Below are 24,108 nucleotides of genomic sequence, written 5' to 3' on the forward strand. Positions count from 1 at the left end.
ACATGAAGCACTGTACTCGCTGATACTGTACTCTCTGATACTGTACTCGCTGATACTGTACTCGCTGATACTGTACTCACTGATACTGTACTCTCTGATACTGTACTCGCTGATACTGTACTCTCTGACACTGTACTCGCTGATACTGTACTCGCTGATACTGTACTCTCTGACACTGTACTCGCTGATACTGTACTCTCTGACACTGTACTCGCTGATACTGTACTCGCTGATACTGTACTCTCTGATACTGTACTCGCTGATACTGTACTCTCTGATACTGTACTCGCTGATACTGTACTCTCTGATACTGTACTCTCTGATACTGTACTCGCTGATACTGTACTCGCTGACACTGTACTCGCTGACACTGTACTCTCTGACACTGTACTCGCTGACACTGTACTCTCTGATACTGTACTCGCTGATACTGTACTCGCTGATACTGTACTCGCTGATACTGTACTCTCTGATACTGTACTCTCTGATACTGTACTCTCTGATACTGTACTCGCTGATACTGTACTCTCTGATACTGTACTTGCTGATACTGTACTCTCTGATACTGTACTCGCTGATACTGTACTCTGATACTGTACTCGCTGATACTGTACTCGCTGATACTGTACTCTCTGATACTGTACTCGCTGATACTGTACTCGCTGATACTGTACTCTCTGATACTGTACTTGCTGATACTGTACTCTCTGATACTGTACTTGCTGATACTGTACTCGCTGATACTGTACTCTCTGATACTGTACTCTCTGATACTGTACTTGCTGATACTGTACTCGCTGATACTGTACTCGCTGATACTGTACTCGCTGATACTGTACTTTCTGATACTGTACTTGCTGATACTGTACTCTCTGATACTGTACTTGCTGATACTGTACTCTCTGATACTGTACTCTGATACTGTACTCGCTGATACTGTACTCTCTGATACTGTACTCTGATACTGTACTCGCTGATACTGTACTCTCTGACACTGTACTCGCTGATACTGTACTCGCTGATACTGTACTCGCTGACACTGTACTCGCTGACACTGTACTCTCTGATACTGTACTCTCTGATACTGTACTCTGATACTGTACTTGCTGATACTGTACTCCCTGATACTGTACTCCCTGATACTGTACTCTCTGATACTGTACTCCCTGACACTGTACTCGCTGATACTGTACTCCCTGATACTGTACTCGCTGATACTGTACTCTCTGATACTGTACTCGCTGACACTGTACTCGCTGATACTGTACTCTCTGACACTGTACTCGCTGATACTGTACTCCCTGATACTGTACTCGCTGATACTGTACTCTCTGATACTGTACTCGCTGACACTGTACTCGCTGATACTGTACTCTCTGATACTGTACTCGCTGATACTGTACTCCCTGATACTGTACTCACTGATACTGTACTCTCTGATACTGTACTCTCTGATACTGTACTCGCTGATACTGTACTCTGATACTGTACTCTCTGACACTGTACTCGCTGATACTGTATTCTCTGATACTGTACTCGCTGATACTGTACTCTCTGATACTGTACTCTCTGATACTGTACTCGCTGCCCTTGTATCAGCTATGTTGTATCAGACAGTTCAGCTATGAGTGTTTTCACTGTAGAAGTGCAGACAAGGACAAATTCAGTGATATCATTTATCACACTGCTGAGAAACATCCTACCAACAAGCTAAAAGTGACAAAAGCAGTAGTAGGTGCAAGAGCATTCCAATCAGACAAACTCATGTAATGTGATGGCAAATAGCCAAAATGTGTTACCTTATTACGATCATACGTAGAAACTTTTACTTTTGTTGGTTTGTTGTTTTACGCTGCACTCAGCAATATTCCAGCTTTATGATGGCGGTCTGTAAATAACTGAGTCTGGACCAGACAGTCCAGTGATTGACATAATGAGCATCGATCCACACAATTGGGATAAAATGACATGCATCAACCAAGTCAGCAAGCCTGACCACCCGATCCCGTGCGCTGCCTCTTACGACAAGCATAGTCACCTTTTACAGCAAGCATGGGTTGCTGGAGACCTATTCTACCCCCGATCATCACGGTTTTAACAGGGAGTGTATATATATGTCTTATATATTCCCTGAGTTAAGAAAGTTAAATATATCTCTCTTAATATTCACAGTGCTGCCCAATACAAATTATAACAACAGCTGGGCTATTATTACCATGGCCAGCAGCACAGAGTCATGTGCGGGTCAGTGGCTTGTGATAAACACTAGAGAATGGTCAGTTGGCCACTGAACAATGCTGAAGCTAAACATTGTGAATGAGGTGTGGGATACTGCAGGCAGACCAGAGGTATCGTATTCGATATGTGGCAGCTTGTCAGTGATTTGAATGTTTAAAGAATGCCTTGTGTGAGTCGAGAAAAATACCCGCCCACAAAATGAACGTGTTGTAACAGTCTTTGTTGAATTCATGTAAAACTACAATGGCCAGGACATACAGTGAAACTGTTCAACGTTTCTGGAGACTGGCATAAAAATTGTTTCATGGTTGTTTATCACCATTCAAGGGTGGATTAAACATGGTTCATTCTAGTAATTTTCTGACCACATCTCTTTATGTGAAAATTTAAAAAATTCCAGAGGTATGCCCACACAGAACAATGTTAAAATGCCCCATTGTATTTGAAAATGTGGGCCTTTTTTCAAATTTAGGGGCAAAAAGCACAAGGCCCAACCCTAGAATTATCCCTGATTAAAAAATTAAGTCAACAGACGGAACAGTTTCTCATGGTAATTATGACACACAAGATAAACTTCGCTGTCCAAGATACAGAAACTGGAACAACAACCCATTTGTAACGACGTAGATTGTTAAAAATTTATGGGTAAAATTAAAAAAATAAAATGTGCTTATCAGTCCTTACATAAACAGTAGTGAGTGAGTGAGTACGGTTTTACGCCGCTTTTAACAATATTCCAGCAATATCACGGCGGGAAACACCAGAAATGGGCTTCAAACATTGCACCCATGTCGGGAATCGAACCTGGGTCTTTGGTTGTGACGAGCGAACGCTTTAACCACTAGGCTACCCGACCGCCCACATAAACAGTATGTCAGTGAGTACAATCATTTTCACTGATCCAAATCAGTGGAGTTGACTGTGCATCAACTACAGCTGTTATTTTGCTAATATCTCACTTACTATCCACAACAAAAGGTTGAATTGTATGACAGGACTTGGGCATAAATGAATATTTTTAGAAACCTCATTGAAAGTTTTTCTTTTGAATGTCTATTTTACCAAAATTGGCATTTTTCATGTTTGTCTCCGCACAAAACGAGAATTCATCAAAACATACAGTAATTTGTCATCTTCAATTAAGAAATATATGAAGATAAGCATCTTGCAAAGATTATGATATTTAGTAAGTAACAATCAATAATATTGTGTCATTGTACCACAAGGACTCACCTTGAAAATTCTACTTATGAGAGAAAATCCCCCCGATCTAAAAGCAATGAAATTTTTGGGCGTGTGATGCAAATTTTCAGAGACATTTTGTCTTCCCATAGTGGAAACTGTATTTGATATTAGGCATATGTGGCTCGAATTGCATTGCAATTAATGTTACTAGATTATATAGATACATCCTCCGATATTTTCGAACATTAATAACTCCACTGTGAATATTTAAAAATATCAGCATTTGATTAAAAAGAATATGCATTAGCATGATCAGTATTTATATTTCTGTTCATTGTCTACTTTAGGAGAAAATACATTAATATTTATGTATATCAGTTCATTGTCGACTTTAGGGGCAATTTATTGCGAGAATAAATAAATAATTATAGATAAGACATGTTTACCACCATCAGCTGTTTCATCATTTCGTTGGCATGCGGGGGAACATACAATTTCTAGATCTTCTAAAACTTCATTGATCAGTTGTCCGTTTTGACCAATGTTGACTGGCACCTGATCTAGTCACATAGAGCTCAAGGCCGTAGTTAACTTTTATTGACGGGGGGTAGGGGGGGCAAATAAGATTATTCATTTCTTATTCAAGTTAACTTTCACAAGGAAATATGTTTTCTATAAAAAATCCAGGGCGGCACTTTTCTACATCCAACTGTGATGTATGTTTTGCATCACACTGAGTGATATGTCATAATATAGTGATGTGCAGTGTTGAACAAAACCTTGCAAGGTTTGCTTGTGGGGTGCCCACTTCATGTCAGCCTCATGTTGTGCTACATCCTTTCAAGGCCGGTCATATACCGGGTTGTATACTCTAAAAACTGGTGGGTAACAGAAATTACAATACCCAGATAGAATTACTGATACCCAATGATCATAAAATGCATGGGTAAAATACCCACAACACCAAAAGCATATCTGGAGCTCTGTAAATCAAAAGGTAACCAAGGCCTACATTGAAAACAGTCTGTTAATTTCCTCAATGCAATCAACTGAACATCGGAAAAATCACACTACTGCTGTACTGGTATTATATGGGTGAACAACGCAACCAGAGCTCCAGATCACACTCAGCCTCAGACACACAACACACAACCTGCTTGTTGTGATTCTGTGAATAACATGTCCAAGTTCATTACCACATTCTCTCTTCTCATCATGCTCATAGAGATGAAGGATTGACAATATTTACAGTTACCATGGTTACAGAAAGAAAAGGTAGCATGAACTGTTTGATGTGACTGCTCCATGGTCTCATGTTGTTTTGTTTTTCAGACAGTCCCAAAAATAGTCCGGGTGAGTGAGTTAGTTGAGTTTTATGGCTCTTTGAACTGTATTCCAGTTATATCACAATGTGCAATTTCAATGTTGGAGGTAAGCTCGAGGTAAACAGCCCCAGGAAAATTCTGTGGTATAATAATCGAAATTCTGTGGTAAAATTATCGAAATTCTGTGGTAAAATTATCGAAATTCTGTTGTAAGATTATCAATATTCTGTGGCCAAAATTACTGAATTATGTGGTTAAAACATAACAAGGCCTTCAACGTATCGCGGCATGTGTAATTCTCGGTAGGCCACGCAGGACATGCCTCTTAGCGGCTGCCTATTAATGCAAATCAGTAACCCTCGCTTCGTAAACAATTTCAATTTCCCTTAAATGTTCCCTCTGCTGTAAGTAAGGAGAACTTTATTAAGTTCTTCACATGTAGCCAAAAGATAAATACATATTTTGGGCATACTAGGAGTGTTTTTTATATATTTATCATGTTTATTGTTCACTTTTAACATTTTTACATTTTTTGGACAAAGTATTGTCATCCAATTTTTTAAAAACATCTTAAAATATCATTTCTGATATTTTGTTGTTGATTTTTTTAAAGTCTGGCATCATCATACTAAGTGGTTGATAGAATTATGTCCCGTTTTTGTCCTCCAATTAGACCTCCATAAACTTTTCCCTTTACCCCGATACGATGGGGAGTTCTCTCCCTTGTCAAATTGAGCGCGAGGCCAGGCTTTTCCTTGGCGCTACTAATGTAAATAATGAACTTTTATCAGTAAAATATGCATTGACAGATAAAATAAATGACATCTGACACACAGATTATGAATAATCATAAAGGTTAGTTAGTGCATTTTGTTCCGTTTAGCGTACAGAACACATACCGCGATACCCCGAGGTTGCAGGCTACAACTGATTGGAATGGCAATTGTGGTTAGTATGGAGATAAGCGTTAGGACTCATTTTGCATGACGTCAAACATTATTTCGGTGGGAGGAGCTAAAATTATCATCAATATTATTTTGCTAGTTGTCCGGGAGTGGTGAAGGGATTTGGAAACTCAGGGCTGAACAGAGAGGTTCCCTCTATATATTGGAAGTCTGGATCAGAAAAAGTATTATAGTTAAGAATTGATCAGAAACACTATCAGGCTCTTTGATGCATACCTTAGGTACGTGTTGTATATAAATAAGTCAGGTTACAAGAAACTATCTGAAGACCTTGTGTGTATATTTATGAAAACTTCCATCGTAAATAAATCGACTTGAGCAACCAAGCTGACTTGTACTTTTGTTCTACACCAACCCCAGAATCAGAGTGGTTGATGGGAACACGTGACAAAGGTAGAAGGGTATAGTACCCGACTCCTAAGGTTACATACGACCTCTCCAAAGTACTGGCGTGTTTACAGCTCTTTCTGAGACCTTTAATGGTATATGCAACTACATGTATATTTCATAACATGGAGGTCATGAAGCCAGGGGGACAATGTGGCAATGAATCACAACAAGTAAAAAACAAGTCTGTTATCTGTCGGAATGTTTCTGTCTCGAGTAAGAGAAGGGACAGAAGTTCACCTTTCCATTTCTGATTCTTTTGTTTGTTGTTTAAAGCCACACTCAGCAATATTCCAGCTGCATGATGGCGGTCAGTAAGTAATAGAGCCTGGACAAGACAATCCAGTGATTGACATCATGAGCATCGATCTACTCGATACGATGCATGCATCAACCAAGTCTGCAAGCCTGAACTCCCGATATTGTTGGTCACTTCTTAGGGTAAGCAATGGGTTGCTGAAGACCAATTGTAACCCAGATCTTCACGGGTCATCGCATTGTTTGACCCAGTAATACGGTGCCTTAAAGGGGCACTGACCTAAAGCAATTCCCCGGGACTGGTGGTTCCCTTTAATATTGTTTTTTCCCTGTGAGTACCCGGATGATACGCAATGTAACTGAACGTGACAAGAGACTGGGCTACCGTCTTCAAGGACAGCTGAATAAACTTGGAGGCAATATTTGTTTTACTCATTTTTGAACAACTGATTGGTTAACCGTGATCTATAAAGATTTCGACAAAGGGCGCATGTTAATTAATTTCTTCAGCCTAAAACAAACAGACAAAAAGAAGCTCATTGGATGTCGTCATTTGGAAATAGTTATATGATTGTTATAGTTTAATAATAAAAGAGTATCCATGCAGTGAAAGCATTTTCGGATTTCGGATTGCGTCGATAATATGATTACTACTCCCTTGTTGTCATCCACGTTTTCTGGTATAACCCTACACCCGTGTGTATTTGTCTTCATTCACTTGATGCTCAGTTAATGCATTTATTACAGGTATAATTAGTGGTAGCACCGCTCAGAATACCTGACAAAGGTTCCCATTTGGCATTTATTGTGTCTGGGGTAATTATTCAATCTAAATCCAGGTTTCAAGTGAGGTGAAATGTGTGTTATGTAATATGCACGTGGCAGTCCAGCAAGAGATGAATGATCAGTTGATTTACTTTTTTTGTAAATCAACCGATCGTTCCTAGTCATCAAAGGATTAACAGAAAATACATTGATTGATTAATCATTGTTATCTTGCACAGTGGATATGTCAAAAGTGAGTGTTTACATGTCTAGGTTTACTAAAACAAAGGGAATACACTCATATCATGGCGTGAAGTGCTGATGTAAAAACAACATACTTTGTTCAAAGGGTTAAACGATAATATGTTGATTGATTGCTCATTGTTATCTAACTCAATGGATTTTTTTAGGAACCAGGGACGTTATGAAAATAGTTGTCACGTGGGCTTTCTCAGCCGACCTTTGAGACTTGACACCTATGTGAAACACCTGAAACAATCTAAGTGATCAGTTGAGAAACGAACATGGGTTATAATACCCTGAAACGATATTATTTAAAATATTTGATTGTTACAGAGACACGTGACATCGAATAAGTTTCTTTGTAGGATTGTAGGATTAGAAGCCAAACAATATAGAAATGTACTTTTCATCATAACATTTTCAGTCTCTTGGTGATGATATTAAACATAAAAATGTTTGGAATTCGTTATTATTATAATACAGTTGGACATATTTTTAAGTCAGTTTGTAAAATAACTGAATATTCAGGCTTTTAATAAATTTCCCAAGTGAAAATTTTGCACATTTTTACTGTAAACATGGTAAAAAAATATAAACACGATAAAATAAGCAATGCTCAGGAGAAATATTTACTTTGTGTTGCAAGTCAAAATATTCTAAATGATAATCGCACAATTACCAAGCAAGTGACTATAATAACTGAATATTCAGGCTTTTAATAAATTTCCCAAGTGAAAATTTTGCACATTTTTACTGTAAACATGGTAAAAAATATAAACACGGTAAAAAAAGCAATGCTCAGGAGAAATATTTCCTTTGTGTTGCAAGTCAAAATAGTGTAAATGAAAATTGCACAATTACCAAGCAAGTGACTTATCAAAACTTCGTCACCATTACCGATGCTACCCACAAAGATACCTACATTTCCTTATTATTTCCAAAAATGTATTTCATTTTGTTGACCATCACCCTTATACTATCAACAAAAGTGACAAATGCGCTTACGAATTGCGCAGCACAGGTCGCGAACTAGTCTAGGCTTCTGCTATATCATCCGGGTACTCACGGGGAAAAAACAATAACAAAGGCAACAACCAGTCCCGGGGAATTGCTTTAGATCAATGCCCCTTTAAGGAGATAATCATTATCCTCAAAATGACTACCAGCATTTGTCAGGTAGAACAGAGTTAATGAAAACCATTTTTTTCTGCAGATACCAGTGATAGAAAATTCCCTTAGTCCTTGCCAAACTGTCCAATATTTAAGGTGTCATGAGGACTGGTAGAAATTTGCCATTTCAAGGGTTTTTCTACATGTTATCATAATAAAGACTACTTGACTAAAACTGTAAGTTTCTATCACTAGATACATGATATAAATGATTAAATACCATGGCTCAGTATACATGATATAAGGAACTTGAGGTTAGTGGTCGTATGGTAATTAAATCTTTCAGGTATTGTGTCTTAATCATGTTAATTGTATTTCGTCTGTACAAAAGGGCCCGTGGCCTTCAAGTACTGAATAAAGTGAAGTGTGGCGAGTGTTTTCAAGGATCGTTGTCGTGTGGACAACTCAAGTAACAGGAGTAAGGGTTAGGCTGACACAGATTGATTTATTTTTTTACCTATAAACATTACCTTGCACTTTTCAATTATAGGATGCACTGGTGCATGTGTAATATAGCTAAATCAACATGATCAAGCTCTGAACATGCTGAATACACATGTTGATCTGTTATCATGATCATCACTGATCTTTTTTTCTTACTATTTATTATTAGATTGAAGTTTTGCTGCTGACACTGTAGATACCATATTTGCTGTATAAAGCAATCTTAGAGCTTAGAAAATTAACAAAAGTGGATGTTTATTCATACAAAATCACCACTCATAACAAGCTAATTTTGACATCAGAGATCAAGTGAGAGGGACAATGTTTAGTTCAAATATCAACAGATCAAAGAAACTGTGCATCATGAGCTATTTCCCGCTTGAACATGCTGGCTGCAATGTTATCGATATGGGTTAAATTAGTCTTCCTGCTTACCGGTAATTAAAAGTTTTTTACAAGTAAAAGGAGGCTTGGACTGGTAATTCATGTGACTGCCAGTCCCTGTGGACCGGTAAATAAAGAACCTTATAAATCTTCGTTGTTGAACAAAACATTGGTGATATTCATATAAGTACATTTTTAGAACCAAGTCAGCTTGACTGTTACCATCTGCAATCAGGGTTTCCCCTTGTCTATTTATACTGCATAATAACATTTTGCAGTGCTTCAGGTTAAATATACATTTGAAGTGATTTCATCTCGAAATATTAAAAAAAAGAGAAAATTGTGATTGTTAGTTAGTGTGAATGATGTATAGATCTAATTAGGTTACTTCTGAGCATGCTGAGATGACGTCTTTGCACTTAACATTTTGTAGAAAGAATTAATACCAGGTAATTTTCATACATTTTTTATTTGTTGAAAGTTGGGACTGGCAAAAATTAGACGGGGGGGACTGGTAATTATTAGAGCTGCCAGTCCACTAGACATATGCTAGAACTGGCAGCTCTAATAATTACCAGTAACCCCCTAATTTTTGCCAGTCCCAACGTTTCAAGCAGGAAACACTGTAAATGTCAGAACACAATGACTGTATAAATAATGCACCCAGACTCCTCGTATGATAGTAGTTCTTCACCACAGAGATTTATCTAGACCTGCTCAGAGGCCGATATTCAGCCCCAATTCTGAAGCAGACGACAGTAAAAAGTACTTGAAATAAAACTTTTCCATTTCTTCAGAATTTACGAATAAATGAAAAGTAATATTATCCAATTATGATTAAACTCACACACTTTTTTCCCAGTTAATTTGCCTGCCAAGATCACTTAGTTTGGAATCCCAGATAAATCTCTGCATGTACAAGAACATTTGGACTGTTATGATTTCTTTCGTGCTTGGTATGGGATGTGTATACCAAAGTTGGTACATGGACATGTTGGACTGTAATCAGTCTGTGACTATATAGCCAGTCATCCAAAGCCAAAGTCTAGGAAATTCTGTTCAGTCCAGTAGGCTCAGTCCATATAATACTACTAAAACCTTTGTAAAGTAGGTAGATCTAATGCTGAGAGAGAAAGTCTTGGCCTTAACTCAATCAATTTGGGCAGACTTGCAGTATGGCAAACACAGTACTGTATGCCATAAGTTTCATGGTCAAGTAACACTAGTGAGTGACTGAGTGAGTAAGGTTTGACGTCGCTTTTTGCAATATTCAAGCAATATCACTGCGAGGGACACCAGAAATGGGCTTCACACATTGTACCCATGGCGGGAATCAACCCGGGTCTTCAGCATGATGAGCGAACGCTTTGACCAGTAGGCTACCAGACTGCCCTCAAGTTGCACAAACAGTGGGGGCCACTTTGTTTCACTTGAGTACAAAATTAGTGAAAACATGATAATTTTATTGTTAAGAGTAAACATAACTGAAACTCATTAAAAATACTTACACACTATGCACACTGCAAACAGTCGCTGCGGAAGCTCAGGTACATCGCAATCAGGGAATATTGGTTGAAGAATATACAAACTGCATATCAAACTCAGTGCCGCAATACCCACTGGGCAAATCAACAGGAAGTTAATCCACAGACACACAAATGCTGGATAATCACCAAAGGCCCTTTTGATGTAAACATACTCCCCTCCAGACTGAGGCATCGCTGCCCCCAACTCTGCATAACAGACCGCGCACAGGGTGTTGTAAACTCCGCATATAGCCCACATTATCAAAGAAAATCCCACCGACTTAGTGTGCATGAGGATTCCAACAGGTGAAACAAAAATACCGGAGCCAATGATTATACCGACGATGATCGCTACCCCTTGGAAGAGGGTGATTGTCTTTTTAAGTTCCACTTTCTCCGCCGGAGCATCGCCTCTTCCCGAACTCATCTTGAATTTATTTTGAATGAATGAAGAGTGAAAATACGCGTGAGTAAGTCCAAGTTTCCGGGGCACAGCTTGATGAAGACTGTACGTCGATGTCCGTATGTTCGGCTTACAACTGCGCTGTTATGAGCCAGTGAGTTTCATGCAGTGCGCCACGTGGTTTGCCGTTGTAACCAAGAAAGGATCGGTAACTGTTCTTCTACCCTAGCCCTGTGCTTCCCTGGGCGATTGACTGGTATGCTTGATGCTTGTGTGACAACTGATTTGTTACGGTGTGTCAAGTCACGTCGGGCTACCACCAATTAGCTGCTATTGTTTTTCGCCTCACTAGCCTTCCCGCCTTGAACTCCAATCATAACAAACTCACAGAGTGGTCTCCCTTGTTACAACAAGGGAGCAGTTATTGTAATGGTTGTTAGGGACACGCCCACTTAATAAATTATAAATGTGCGGGCACATGATGCAATAGTCCCACAAATGTTTTCTAGTTTAACGTGACCTTATTGTCAAGGCATGACCCGACCATAGGGATTCCAACTGTACAGTACTAAGCATTTGTTACAGCTCGAAATTCGCCAAAGGTATATGACAAATGGCGTGATAAGTAAATTACTACTATATAGAAGTCATCTATACCAAGCATATTCATTGTTGAATGGACCAGTGGTTAACTAAACAGTATCATACAATAAATAGCAACAGTGGTATATAGGTATGTAATTTTAGCTTATGAATTTCATCAACATGTGATTTGTTTATATTTGTTGTTTAACGCCACACACATCAATATTTCATATATATGACGGTGGCTTGCGTGCAATCCAGTCTTGACCAGACAAACAAGTGACTGATAATATAAGCAAAGATCGACGTCATTGGGATGCGATGAAACGTAACCGATGTATTTAATCACCTCGTACGACAAGCACAACTAGGTTGTTTGGGGGCGAGTTGGGTTGGGTGTGGGTGTATTGGGGGTGGGGCCTTTTCTGATCTGAAAACTTAGATTTGTAAGGTGGTGTATTTTGTTTTGGGTCGAAGGGGCCTCAAGTACAATGAAGTGACGTGATAGTTCGTGAGTTACTTGGACGCCACATTGAATAGCGTTTCCGTCATCATATCATGGCATGTCAGGTTAGCATGATATGTTGAAATACATATTTGAAAACTGGTTTTTGACGGAAATTTAAGGGCACGACGTATGTGTATAACTGGGGTGAAACCCTTAAGCACGGGTATGGCGCAGAGACACAAAGGGCCATGGTCAGAATGAATCTGGATAAGAACCATCGGGCAGCGGATCCTGACACGGCTTATTATGTGGGGCATTATGGGACAATGGGTGAACCCCGCGGGGATTTCGGGTGAAAATATACGTCCCATCTACCTATGTTGGTCGTGAGAGGCTGGTAAGTGGGTCGTGTGGTCAGGCTCGTGTGTCATCGTACCCCGACGGGGTGGATGTGCCCGTAATAAATATCCGTAGTTGATCTGATCCAGATTCGATTATTTCCGATTATTTGTCGTTATATTTCTGGAATATTGTTGAGTGTAGCTCTAATATATAACAACGAACAAAAACGTCCAACTAATTATCCAGCAAATCAATCCATGCCCCGTGGGAGAAGGCTCGGTAACTGCATGTGACAGTGTCCTGTGTGGGTGAAGTATTTACATACCACCGTCCTATATAGTTGGAATATTGATGAATGAGAAGTTAAGCAAACAAAACGTCACTAGGCTGTGTTATAGAAAAAAATTGTTTAGAATCACGTTTGAATTCATATTGTCGCTTGTTCACACTGGAGTTAGTGAATATTTTGCCATTTTAATTAATATTACAGTCACGCACGTGCGTGCGTGCGTGCGTGCGTGGGTGTGTTCATGGTGTACGCCTATAGAACCCTTAAACCTGCAGTTGATTAAGTGTACTAAAATAAATGATTTGTTTGTTTGTTTGTTGTTTAACGCTGCACTCAGCAATATTCCAGCTATATGACCCCAGGTAGCATGCCATCATCGGCCCTGCATCGGCCCAACGTCGGCTACACCATCGGCCCAACGTCGGCAAACTGCATCGGGCCGATGAAGTTTTGCTCATCGGATCGACATCGGCCCAACGTCGGCAAACGTCATCGGCCCTGCATCGGCACTGCACCGGCCCAGCATCGGCCCAGTGTCGGCAAACATCGTCGGGCCGATGAAGTTTTGCTCATCGGATCGACGTCGGGCCAACGCCGGCAAACATCATCGGCCCTGCATCAGCAATGCACCGGCCCAGCATTGGCTCAGCGACGGCAAACATTGTCGGGCCGATGAAGTTTTGCTCATCGGATCGACATCGGCACAACGTCGTAAATAGTTATCTGGCCAGCCTTCGGCCAGAAATAGGCAACTGTTATGGAATCAGCATCGGATGGAAATCGGCACAATGTCAACAACAATTATCAGCGCAGCATCTGCCATTGTCTTAAATAGGCCGATGTCATCAGAAGTCATAACTGACAACATCTCATCTTAATATTTCATGTAAATGATGCCACAATAGAACTTTTCCAATTGTAGTGTTAGGGTACATAAAACTAAACATTTCTAAAACCTGCAACTAGCTGTGATGTTAAAGTTACAAAGATAAAAGGTAAAACTAAAAATACTGAATTTTTAAAAAGAAAATATTTTTTTATCATAGTTAATACTTTGAAAACCAAATGTAAGTAATATAAATACTTCTAGCTATACAAAACAATCGAAATGATTACACTAGTTACAGTACTATTTTTTATGTACCCTAATACATGTGTAGTTAATACTTATAAATAAACACAAAGAGCAAAATAGAATAATAAACTTTATTATTAATTAATTATTATTTACAAGAAAACAGTGTTACTACCTGCAACAAGGCAGATGTGAAACATATATTCTCAAAACCAGTTTTAAAACACAGTCTAAACATATACCCCTCATATTGGCCTGCAAAATTTCATTTATGTGGCTTCAAATTCGTTTGCGAGACAAACTTTCCCCCCCTATTTCATCAAGTTAAAAAAGCATGAAGCAAAGGCCATAACTCCATACAAAATAAGTTCTTATAACCATCTTCTGGAGTTTGTACCTTAGATAAGCACGGAAAGTTTCATTTATTAACTTCAGAAGTGTCCAAGAGAAGCTGGCAGTATATGTTCCAAGTTCAAAAACAAGGGTCATAACCCTGTGAAAAATATGTTGTCAACACCAGCTTTTTGGATTTCTTTGTTCCGTTGCAATTCAGCACTTTTGTTTGCAGATTCTCTATCTACACCTCTGTTTTTCAGTACGCGTTTTCCTTATGCCATTTCTAAGCCTTGCTCCTGGAACTCGAAGCCATTCTTTTACACAGGTCACCATGTACTTGTTAGTGGCTTTTAAGAGCCCAGCTGCAGGCTTCCTCCTCAGCTTCTGTTTACAAATGATAGCAAAAAATGCATATTATAAGTCATTGCATGCACTCTCACAATTACGAGTAATGGACTTCACAAGTGTGTCAAAACAAGCTATTGATAACATAATGGAATAATAGGATAAGTAATGACCCTGTTCACATGCACCACCTTACATATGTGTGTATATATTATTTTAAGTATTGACACCTGTTAATAAATACAGGGTTCACTCAAGGAATTTTCTGCCATGGGCCCTTTATGTGACAATTTCATATATTCCCTAGGTACACCTGCACTTGCCCATACAGCACAGTGTTAAAATGTCCCATGGTATTTGAAAATGTGAGCCTTTTTCCAAATTTAGGGGCTAAAAGCAGAAGGCCCCACCCTAGAATTATCGGAATCCCAGTAAGTAAATTGATGAGTTTATAATATGTGTAAATAAGTAAATTGAATTATGTGTAATTATATACGCAAATAACATAACCCCTCCCAATATTGCATGGTAGATCCCTAATCTGTTTTTTATGTCAATTAAAAAAGATTTTATAACTGACATATCACCCTATTTATTTAGCCTAATAAACATCCCCAATAACCACATAACCCCCCTCCTCCAATCTTGCTGGAGAACAGTTTTAGGTGTGCAATCTCTCTTGTATGTCCATCAAAAGTAAGTCAGCATGAAATTTCAATTGGAAGATTACCATAGTAAGTGTCAGGGGCCCTTAATAGGGCAAACATGATATTAAATATATGCTTATAAATATTTCAAGCAGAAACATGTATCAGTTGGTTTGGTTTGTTGTTTAACGCCTCACTCAGCAATATTCCAGCTATATGACGGCAGTCTGTAAATAATTGAGTCTGGACCAGACAATCCAGTGATTATCATCATGAGCATTAATCCATGCAATTGGGATCGATGACATGCATCAACCAAGTCAGAGACCCTCACCTCCCGATCCCATTAGTCGCCTCATCCCATACGACAAGCATAGTTGCCTTTTCTGCAAGCATGGGTTGCTGAAGATATCTTCTACCCCAGATCTTCTATATGAATCAAAATTGGAGTAAATTTCCCATACTTGATACATCTAAAGAAATTTAATCCACTCACCAGTGCTCTCTCAGTTGCTTGATTTTGGAAAAGCTGCTAAGAGTTCATTCAGCTCATCCATGTTTGGCAATAGGCAATGGCTGAACATCTGGTTTTCTTAAATAGAAATATAAGAATATTATATATCAAGTTTGTGTAGCAGCAGTGAGCACTTAGCTATTATGGTGATGATGTCAAGAGGTTGAGGGGAATATTGCTCAAAACATAAAAGTAACATTTAAATAAAGCTTTGGCCATACACAGATATCAGGTCCTTTCCTTAATTCATACATCTTATCTTGTATATTTGCACTTGTACATACAGTCCTTATCTGGAGCCATGTAGCAGAAATAATTTCCAAGGGAAAGTAGTTTCACTTTAATAGCTATAGCCGCATCCATTGAAAAGCAGTGAGAAAATCCCCATATTGACATAATATTGAACCGATCCTGTGAAGTCTGGTTACCACAAAACAGGTTTCATTTATTATATGATACCAAAATATGTAGATTACATCATGTTAAACCAAAACTGCAAATAAACGTTTATTTATTAAACGATCAGAAACAAAGGTATGTACATATTACAATCACTTGTATGCCAAAAATAGCAGGAAAGTATTGGGGACAAGTAATTTTATGCACAGTTTCATTGCTTGTAAACATAGGAAAAGGGATAATGATAAACTGAAATAATATATCTTTAGTTAGAATAAATCAAATTTGAAACAAGGCTCTGGGTGTTTTTCTACAATGGATAATGTCCTGAAAAATCTGTATTGAAGTATCTATTCTTCCTCATCAAAGTTTTACAATTAATTTGAATTTTGATTAAATAAATGACATTCTAAATTGTCTTGTAATATATATTTAGCATCATACCTTTGAAATAGTACATTATTTAAATTTATAATTCAGTATTTCATCACAAATGTACATCATAAATTACTTAAGTAGATAAGACTACCACCCCCCATATCTCAAAACCTTAATCGATCGATACAGATACCATACATCGGTATAAGATTTCTGATCGATATATAGGTCTAGGTCTATGTGAGGTATCAAAGTAGATCTTGATAAAATTGCCCACGTCTGTAATACGCATTGATCGTTTACAAAAAGAGCCGTCCTTTCATTTCGCCCATTATCCAGAAAATGTTCAAAATTCGCAAGTAATTATGACATTAAAAAAGATCAATTTTACTTTTTTTTTATTTCAACTTTTGGGTGATCGAAAACCGAACTCGGCAGTGTAGCTCCGTTCATCGATCAGTAGGAACATTAGCTGGATCGCAATGCTGAAAGTTTCCGAAAGCCTCGTTATGAATTTCATGTTCGCTGCTTTTTGCGCTGACAGCAATCACAACATTGATTTGTAAATTCGAGTTTGTAATCAATTTCCTAACCTCATCCATCCCCACACTTAACAAAAAATGAAATTAACCCCTCGTAAATACAGAAATGAAGTAAACACTTACCGCAAAATAGGTTTTCCCTCAGCCCTCCACGCATCATCCTTTCGTCGTCTGCTTGAAAAGACGCGCGTGAGTAACAGCGCCCTCTATTACAAGAGTAGCTTCCCTTGAAGCATGTTGTGAAAACGTTGGACCAACGTAACATAACCGATCGCGATATTACAAACTTTTGCCAACATCTTGTATTTTGCTGAATGAATTGTAAGATGTGACGAATCCCGTCTGTATATTCTCCTTCTGTTGTATATGTGCAGCCAAAAATGGTCAGTGAATGTGCTTGATCTATTTCATTTAAAAATTAAAAATAAAGTTAATATTTTGAGTTCGAATAGAATTATTGTATTGTTCGTAATTATATTTGATCTAAGGTTTGTCACATTGTAATCGACAAATGTGTTATTTCTTTTATGTTATCATAACAAAATCAAATCATATATCAGGTTCAATGTCAGTGCCAATCAACAGCATTGGCCCGACAGCGGACCGCTGCAGTTTGCCGATGCCGATATTGCCGGCGGTTGCCGATGTAAAGCCAACGTCGGCCCGATGTAGGTGTGCTAGCTGGGACGGCGGTCTGTAAATAATCGAGTCTGGACCAGACAATCCAGTGATTGACAACATGCGGATCGGTGACATGTATCAACCAAGTCAGCGAGCCTCACAACCCGATCTGGCTCGCTGACTTGGTTGATACATGTCATCGATCACTAAAATGAATGAGTGGGCGGAGCTAAGGGGACCACGTGGGCTAAAGTGATGCAATTCTTAGTCAATTACAACCATGGTCGAAGCACGTGACACGAACTTTGCGTGTCACGACTTTGGCCCCGTCGCGTTGCAATCTTTAATTTCATCACTGGTTATCATTAATGAACACATCAACCGTATATGTGGCAACCAGATATCAGCGACAGACGGTGTCAGGTATCAGAAACCGCCGTCTGGTCACGTATTGCAAACTCGTGATTATGGTCACTACATAGATTACATTAGTGTGGTATGTGATTACATAACATATGTTAAACCACAAAGTGTGTCATGTGTCTAAAGTGGCATTCACACGGTACAACTAGTTGCTGCTTTGATAAAATTTGACCCTCACTCTATGAAGGTTCAAGCTCAAATGAACTCACACAAAATAAAAGTCATATCCCGTTGTGGATTATGAGTTTCATGACATGTGTTGTAACACGTATACCGGCCTGTGTTTCACCTTACAAATGTTAAACCACGTTGTAGGTTTCACATTTTCACATAAACTCTATTTTAGACCACACGTGGATTATGTTTCACATAATTAAGAACTGACCTTCACTTTGTGTGAGTTCATTGGAGTATGAACCTTCATAGAGTGAGGGCCAAACTGTATGAACGTCGGAGCTTGCGATTTTTTTATCACAATTTCTTACCTCAAAAGATGTAGGCCTAGATCTAAACACAATTTTATTTAGTACGTGTGACTTCATGTTTACACTGACAGCCATACAACAACCAGCTATATCGCGGAGTAAAATAGTTCCTCAGAGAGGACATGGGCGTATGGATGCACAACTTTCTCTTTCAGAAACATCTTACGCAGCACATGTGTTCAAATCATATCCTCATTAGATGAGAAAGGTCTGTAAAGAACTACCTCAGTAAGTCAGTCACAATGACAGCGCGTCATAATATATTTACATCAAGTACAAGACGTCAAAATGGCCGACACGATAAACGTGACTGGAGAGATTTCCGAAGTTGTTGATGAACCTTTGGCGGTTACATGTGTTAGTCATCATTGATCAACTGGCCGATCATTGAAAGGTGAATAAAGATGCGTCAAACAGACACAAAGGTAAATTCATAGATTGATGGAGACGGTCAATGTCAGCCTAGGCACGGATCGAGTCGATACTACGATAGGCCCTAGTTTAGATGTGCATTTCTTCGTTTGTTCATTAGGATGAGCCGTAGCGAGGATATTCGTGAACAATCATGCAGTCACGCTCGCTGACATTTCTCAAAGTATACTGAAACGCTGAGACCAAGAATAAAGGTTCTAAATGATCAGAAAGAACGCTTATGCATGTTTTCGTGCTAGGGAATTCCCAGGGGTTTCCCCAGGAATGTGGAAATAGTCCGTCAGTGTTTACGTCAATTCAAGAACACGGTCTCGTGAAAAACGTATGAACGTCAAATTGTGTCGTTCATACACTTATGAACGTCAATTTCGCAGTCATGTGACCGACCTCTCGCCCAAATGAAAAGCCTTATATCGTGTAAACTTCAAATTAAAAAATTATCAAACGTTAAACCGCGTTTTCTGTTGCGTCATAATATGTTATACCACATAGCCAATTATGTTGTATATAATAGGTTACATAAACTATATACTATGTCTTGGGTTATATTTCTATTTATGTTTTACGTAACATGCTTTATGGTCCAAAACTGGCTCCCACAGGAGATATCGCTTGGGTGAGATCAAGCGATATCTACACTGTAGATATCGCTGCAATGAAATTGCATCTGCTTTGCAGACCATTGTGACGTCATTGGATACCATGACGTCACAATCAACTGACATCACTAATGGCTCTGCTACTGAAGCTGTAAGTAGTACTTTTTACACTTAAGACACTGCTAATTACTGTCTACAAACTGAAAAAGTTGGAAGAATAATGTTGGATGATAAATAAAATCTCACCCTCGTATTTTTTTTATATCAAATATATCAACACTCGTTGATAAACGTGGAAAAGATCCTCGGCGAGCCTCGGAGTTTTCCCACTTTTATCAACTCGTGTTGATATATTTGATATCAAACGACACTCGGGTGAGATTCTCTATATACCACGTACAGGGTATGTTACAGACATATGATGTTATATAATGCCAGGGTTGAATATTCCAGCTTCACGTGGTGATCTGAATCCAGGGCCAGGTTAACAGGTGGTTGACAGCATGATCATTGATAAAACAGACTCAGCCAAGACGCACACCCATTGTGACCTCCCGATCCTCATTAGGTTGCTCTTGCGATAACCGTCCCTGGAAATGCTATGCATGTCTCTGAGAGCTCCAATAGGGAATCCCGGTTCGCCCCGATTATGTTTCTAGGTTTATCAGCACCATACCCGTGCTCGTGGGTTTTACCGAAGTGGTAAACGCCTGAGACCTACATCACTTCGGGCTTTCCTCCCACATTAAGCTGACAGGCCGTTATATAACTGGAATACTGTTAAAAGCGGCGTTAAACCCAACTCACTCACTCACTCCAGTAGGGAAATGTTTGTCTCTTAGTATCTGTACATCTTTCCGAGGCTAGGGCATTAACTGATTATAAGTCCAGTCCCCACCCATGCCGAACAAAGCTGAAATTTCGTGGCTCGATCATAGCGCAACCAGTGGCTATTACGAGTTATTTTCCTTCTATTTCCCTCCTATTGACCAATCAGATTCCACCCCTCACATCACTTGAATTTGCTTCAAATAAGATGGCGGCGCCCAATCAAGACGATCTGATCGACAATCAAGATCTATATTGTAATAAAAACGGGTTTTACCTCGAGAAGCGCATCGCATCATTTGAGCACCTTGATTAAAATCATGAAAAGATTTGGAAAATAAATTATTCCACTAATCCACCGTGAGCATCAATCCGTACAATTGGGAAACGATGGCAGCGAGCCTGACCACCCGATCCTGTTAGTCGCCTCTTACGACAAGCAAGGATCACTGACGACCACTTCTAAAGTCATATCGTATGTCCCAGGGCCCCGTTCCACACAACAACCTTAGCGCTTAGACGATCGCAAATCCCATACTTTAACATGGACAACAATCGTAGCGCTAAGATCGCTTTGTGGAATTTGGCTCAGGTGTTTATCATCATCTAACTTATCGAAATTAACAACGAAAATTACATGACGCCACACTGCATTACCTTCATTACAATAATGAAATCAAATACACATTTGATTTGGTTGCTAGGGGATTTGTTTGTGGATTCTAATATTGTAGGCAATTGTTTAACTGGCGAGCACTGGTGGAAATGTAACCAATATAATCCTAGCCCGTTTTGTTAGATATGAACAGTTTCTTATACCGTATTTCCTCTATTATACGCCCAATCTAATTGACGCCGGTTCGTACGCTCTGTCTAAAACATAGACGTCGGATCAATAATGACAGTTTCCTGCAAATGTCCCCTTTGTATGGCTGTGTTTGGGATTCGGTAAGGGGAGAGGAAGAAAAAGAAGAAAATATTTTATTTGTGTCGCATGTGATAAAGAGCTGTGCATGCCAACACCATAAAAAAAAAGATAAAAAAAATAATAACCCGTGAAGATCCGGGATAGAATAGGTCTTCAGCAACCCATGCTTGCCATAAAGGCGACTGTGCTTGTCGTAGGAAGCGACTAACGGGATCGGGTGGTCAGTCTTGCTGACTTGGTTGATGCATGTCATCGATCCCAATTGTGTGAATCGATGCTCATGACATCAATCACTGGATTGTCTGGCCCAGGCTCGATTATTTACAGACCGCCGTCATATAGGTGGAATATTGCTGGGTGCGGCGTTAAACAGCAAACAAACAAAAGATTAAAAAAATAACATCCTATACGAGTCACGTAAGACCATACAAAATTATGAATAGAATTGATTAATATCATTTTTAAACAATGATGAGAATAGCATTGTGTATCGGTCAAAATACAATGATACTGAGGCAAAAGAAAATAGTTAAGTCTATTATACTTTTAGTAACTGTTGCTGCTAAGAGCTTTGCAACTTTAACATTACCCAGTACGAATGGGGCCTGATCAGTGGGCATAGGGGGAGAAAAAGCATTTATTGGTAACACATCTTGTTCACAGTTCATACCTTAAGGTAAGATAGTGGTGTAGTGGATAGAGCGTCTGTCCCGACAGCGGACGGTGGGTTGAACCTTGGTTGCGTCATACCAAAAGACATTACAAGATGGTAGTTGTTATTACCCTGCCTGGCGCTCGGCTTTAAGATGGTAAAACAAGGAGTGGTCGGCACGGAGTCAGTATACTGTGTCTGAGAGGGTTTTCATGTTAAACTGCAGCCTGGTACCTCATTGGGCTAGCAGTGGGCATACGTCCGGAATAGTACAAGCAGCAATGTAGAAGAACCCCGCCTCACCACCTATATATACGTGGGAAGAAAGTGAGGGGGAATAGATCTATAAGAAATCTTCGAATCTTTGAATGTATGACATACTCTCGTTCTTATCTAAAATAGTCTGGAGAATACAAATAGAGAACGAATGATCCTCATTTAAATACAGATGAACCCCTTGTTAATTATTTTGCTAAACTATATGTGTAAAATCGATGTGTTCAATATTTTGAATGACAATCCATCCGAAACTTGACACCCCTTTTAATTATTTAACATTAAATTAGGTAGCTGTCTTTTCCCGTCCTGCCGCGTCCAAGCTGACGCAATCAGAAATACACCTGCTGGACAAACTCATACAATGATTGCTCCCAGCATGCTGACGCAATATGCACCTGTTTCCACTTTCAAAAGCCTGGAAGTCAATAACAGCGACTCAGACTCTGTTCACATACAAAGCAGCCAACATTGTACATGATGCTCATGACATCAATCACTGGATTGTCTGGTCCAGACTGCCGTCATGTAGGTGGAATATTGCTGAGTGCGGCGTTAAACAACAAACAAACAAACAAACAGCCCAAATATACCGGCGTTTATTTTACAACACTGCAACTTTTAAGTTCCCAATATCAATATTCAATACGTGAAATCTTGATAGTCCTGACATTCCCAAATTGCCTTTTTCCGCTACACAGTTAGCCGGTGTGCCAATGCCGTGCATCCGGTTGGAAACAGGTCACAATGTCGACCTTTGAAAGTGGTTAGGTCGATATACATGGTCGTTCTGCGTGGATACTTTCTTTGCCTAGTAATTGATAATTAATATTTAAACAGGTTGTTAAATTCATAACACGTTTGAATAGAGACAACGAAAAATAAATGCAGTGTACTCATTCGTTGGCGAGATTTTAAACGCTAAGTTGTTATTGCTGACACTGCATATTATACATATTTTTATTAAGGAGTGTGTGTGTGTGTGTGTGTGGGGGGGTTCGTTCGGACCCCCCTAAACAAATAGAAAAGTATGCGGGAAGCAAGAAGTAACGGCAGTAGTTCGTGGCAAAATTCTGCCCTCGGGGAATTGGGTTTAAAAATGATGCTATTATGTGATGGTAAGAGGATGTTAATTCAGCTGAGGAGGAAGTGTACGCGAGACGGAAACTACTATTATGACGTATGTAACCTCTACCTGTCAAGGTAATGCTCAAGGTCAGCCTTAGAAGACCATTTCAGTGTGTTTTTTCAGGTCATCTATTTACATTAATTTATTTATTTTATTTCATTATATACTTTTTTTTATTTTTATTTTTGGGGTGAGGGTTGGTAGGATTGGTCTTGGGACTTTATCATAATTTGCCCCCCCCCCCCCCCCAAAAAAAAAAAAGAAAAAAAAGACGAAATAAATAATAATAAAAAAAATTAAAAAAATATAAAAATAATTAACATAAATAATTTAAAAAAAGAAAATACATGTAATATATTTTCATGGCTCCCTCTCTATAATGAATAACAAGTCCCTGAATAATGTTTTTAAAGCTTGTACAATGTATTGACATCCTTAATGAGGCTGTACAAAATGTTGATATATCATACAACAAATAAACGAAAAGTGGGCTGCGCCCCTCATGGTTTATTCCCCCCGCAGTGTTTTAGTACAATAAACAG

General features: G+C 39.1%; 1 protein-coding gene across 2 annotated transcripts in view; it reads right to left on the reverse strand.

Annotated features, from left to right (window-relative positions):
• The window catches only part of LOC139450521 (large neutral amino acids transporter small subunit 1-like), a 49,840-nt gene extending 38,165 nt beyond the window's left edge, over positions 1-11,675 (reverse strand). For both annotated transcript variants that reach the window (XM_071232252.1, XM_071232251.1), the window contains exon 1: positions 10,873-11,675. In XM_071232252.1, the coding sequence (XP_071088353.1) occupies positions 10,873-11,317 (445 nt within the window). In that variant the 5' untranslated portion in view covers positions 11,318-11,675. The remainder of the gene's footprint in view (positions 1-10,872) is intronic.
• Between the last annotated feature and the right edge of the window lie 12,433 nt (positions 11,676-24,108).

This window comes from Haliotis cracherodii, unplaced genomic scaffold, assembly GCF_022045235.1.
Source record: "Haliotis cracherodii isolate W230 unplaced genomic scaffold, xgHalCrac1.p SCAF_8, whole genome shotgun sequence".
NCBI lineage: Eukaryota > Metazoa > Mollusca > Gastropoda > Lepetellida > Haliotidae > Haliotis > Haliotis cracherodii.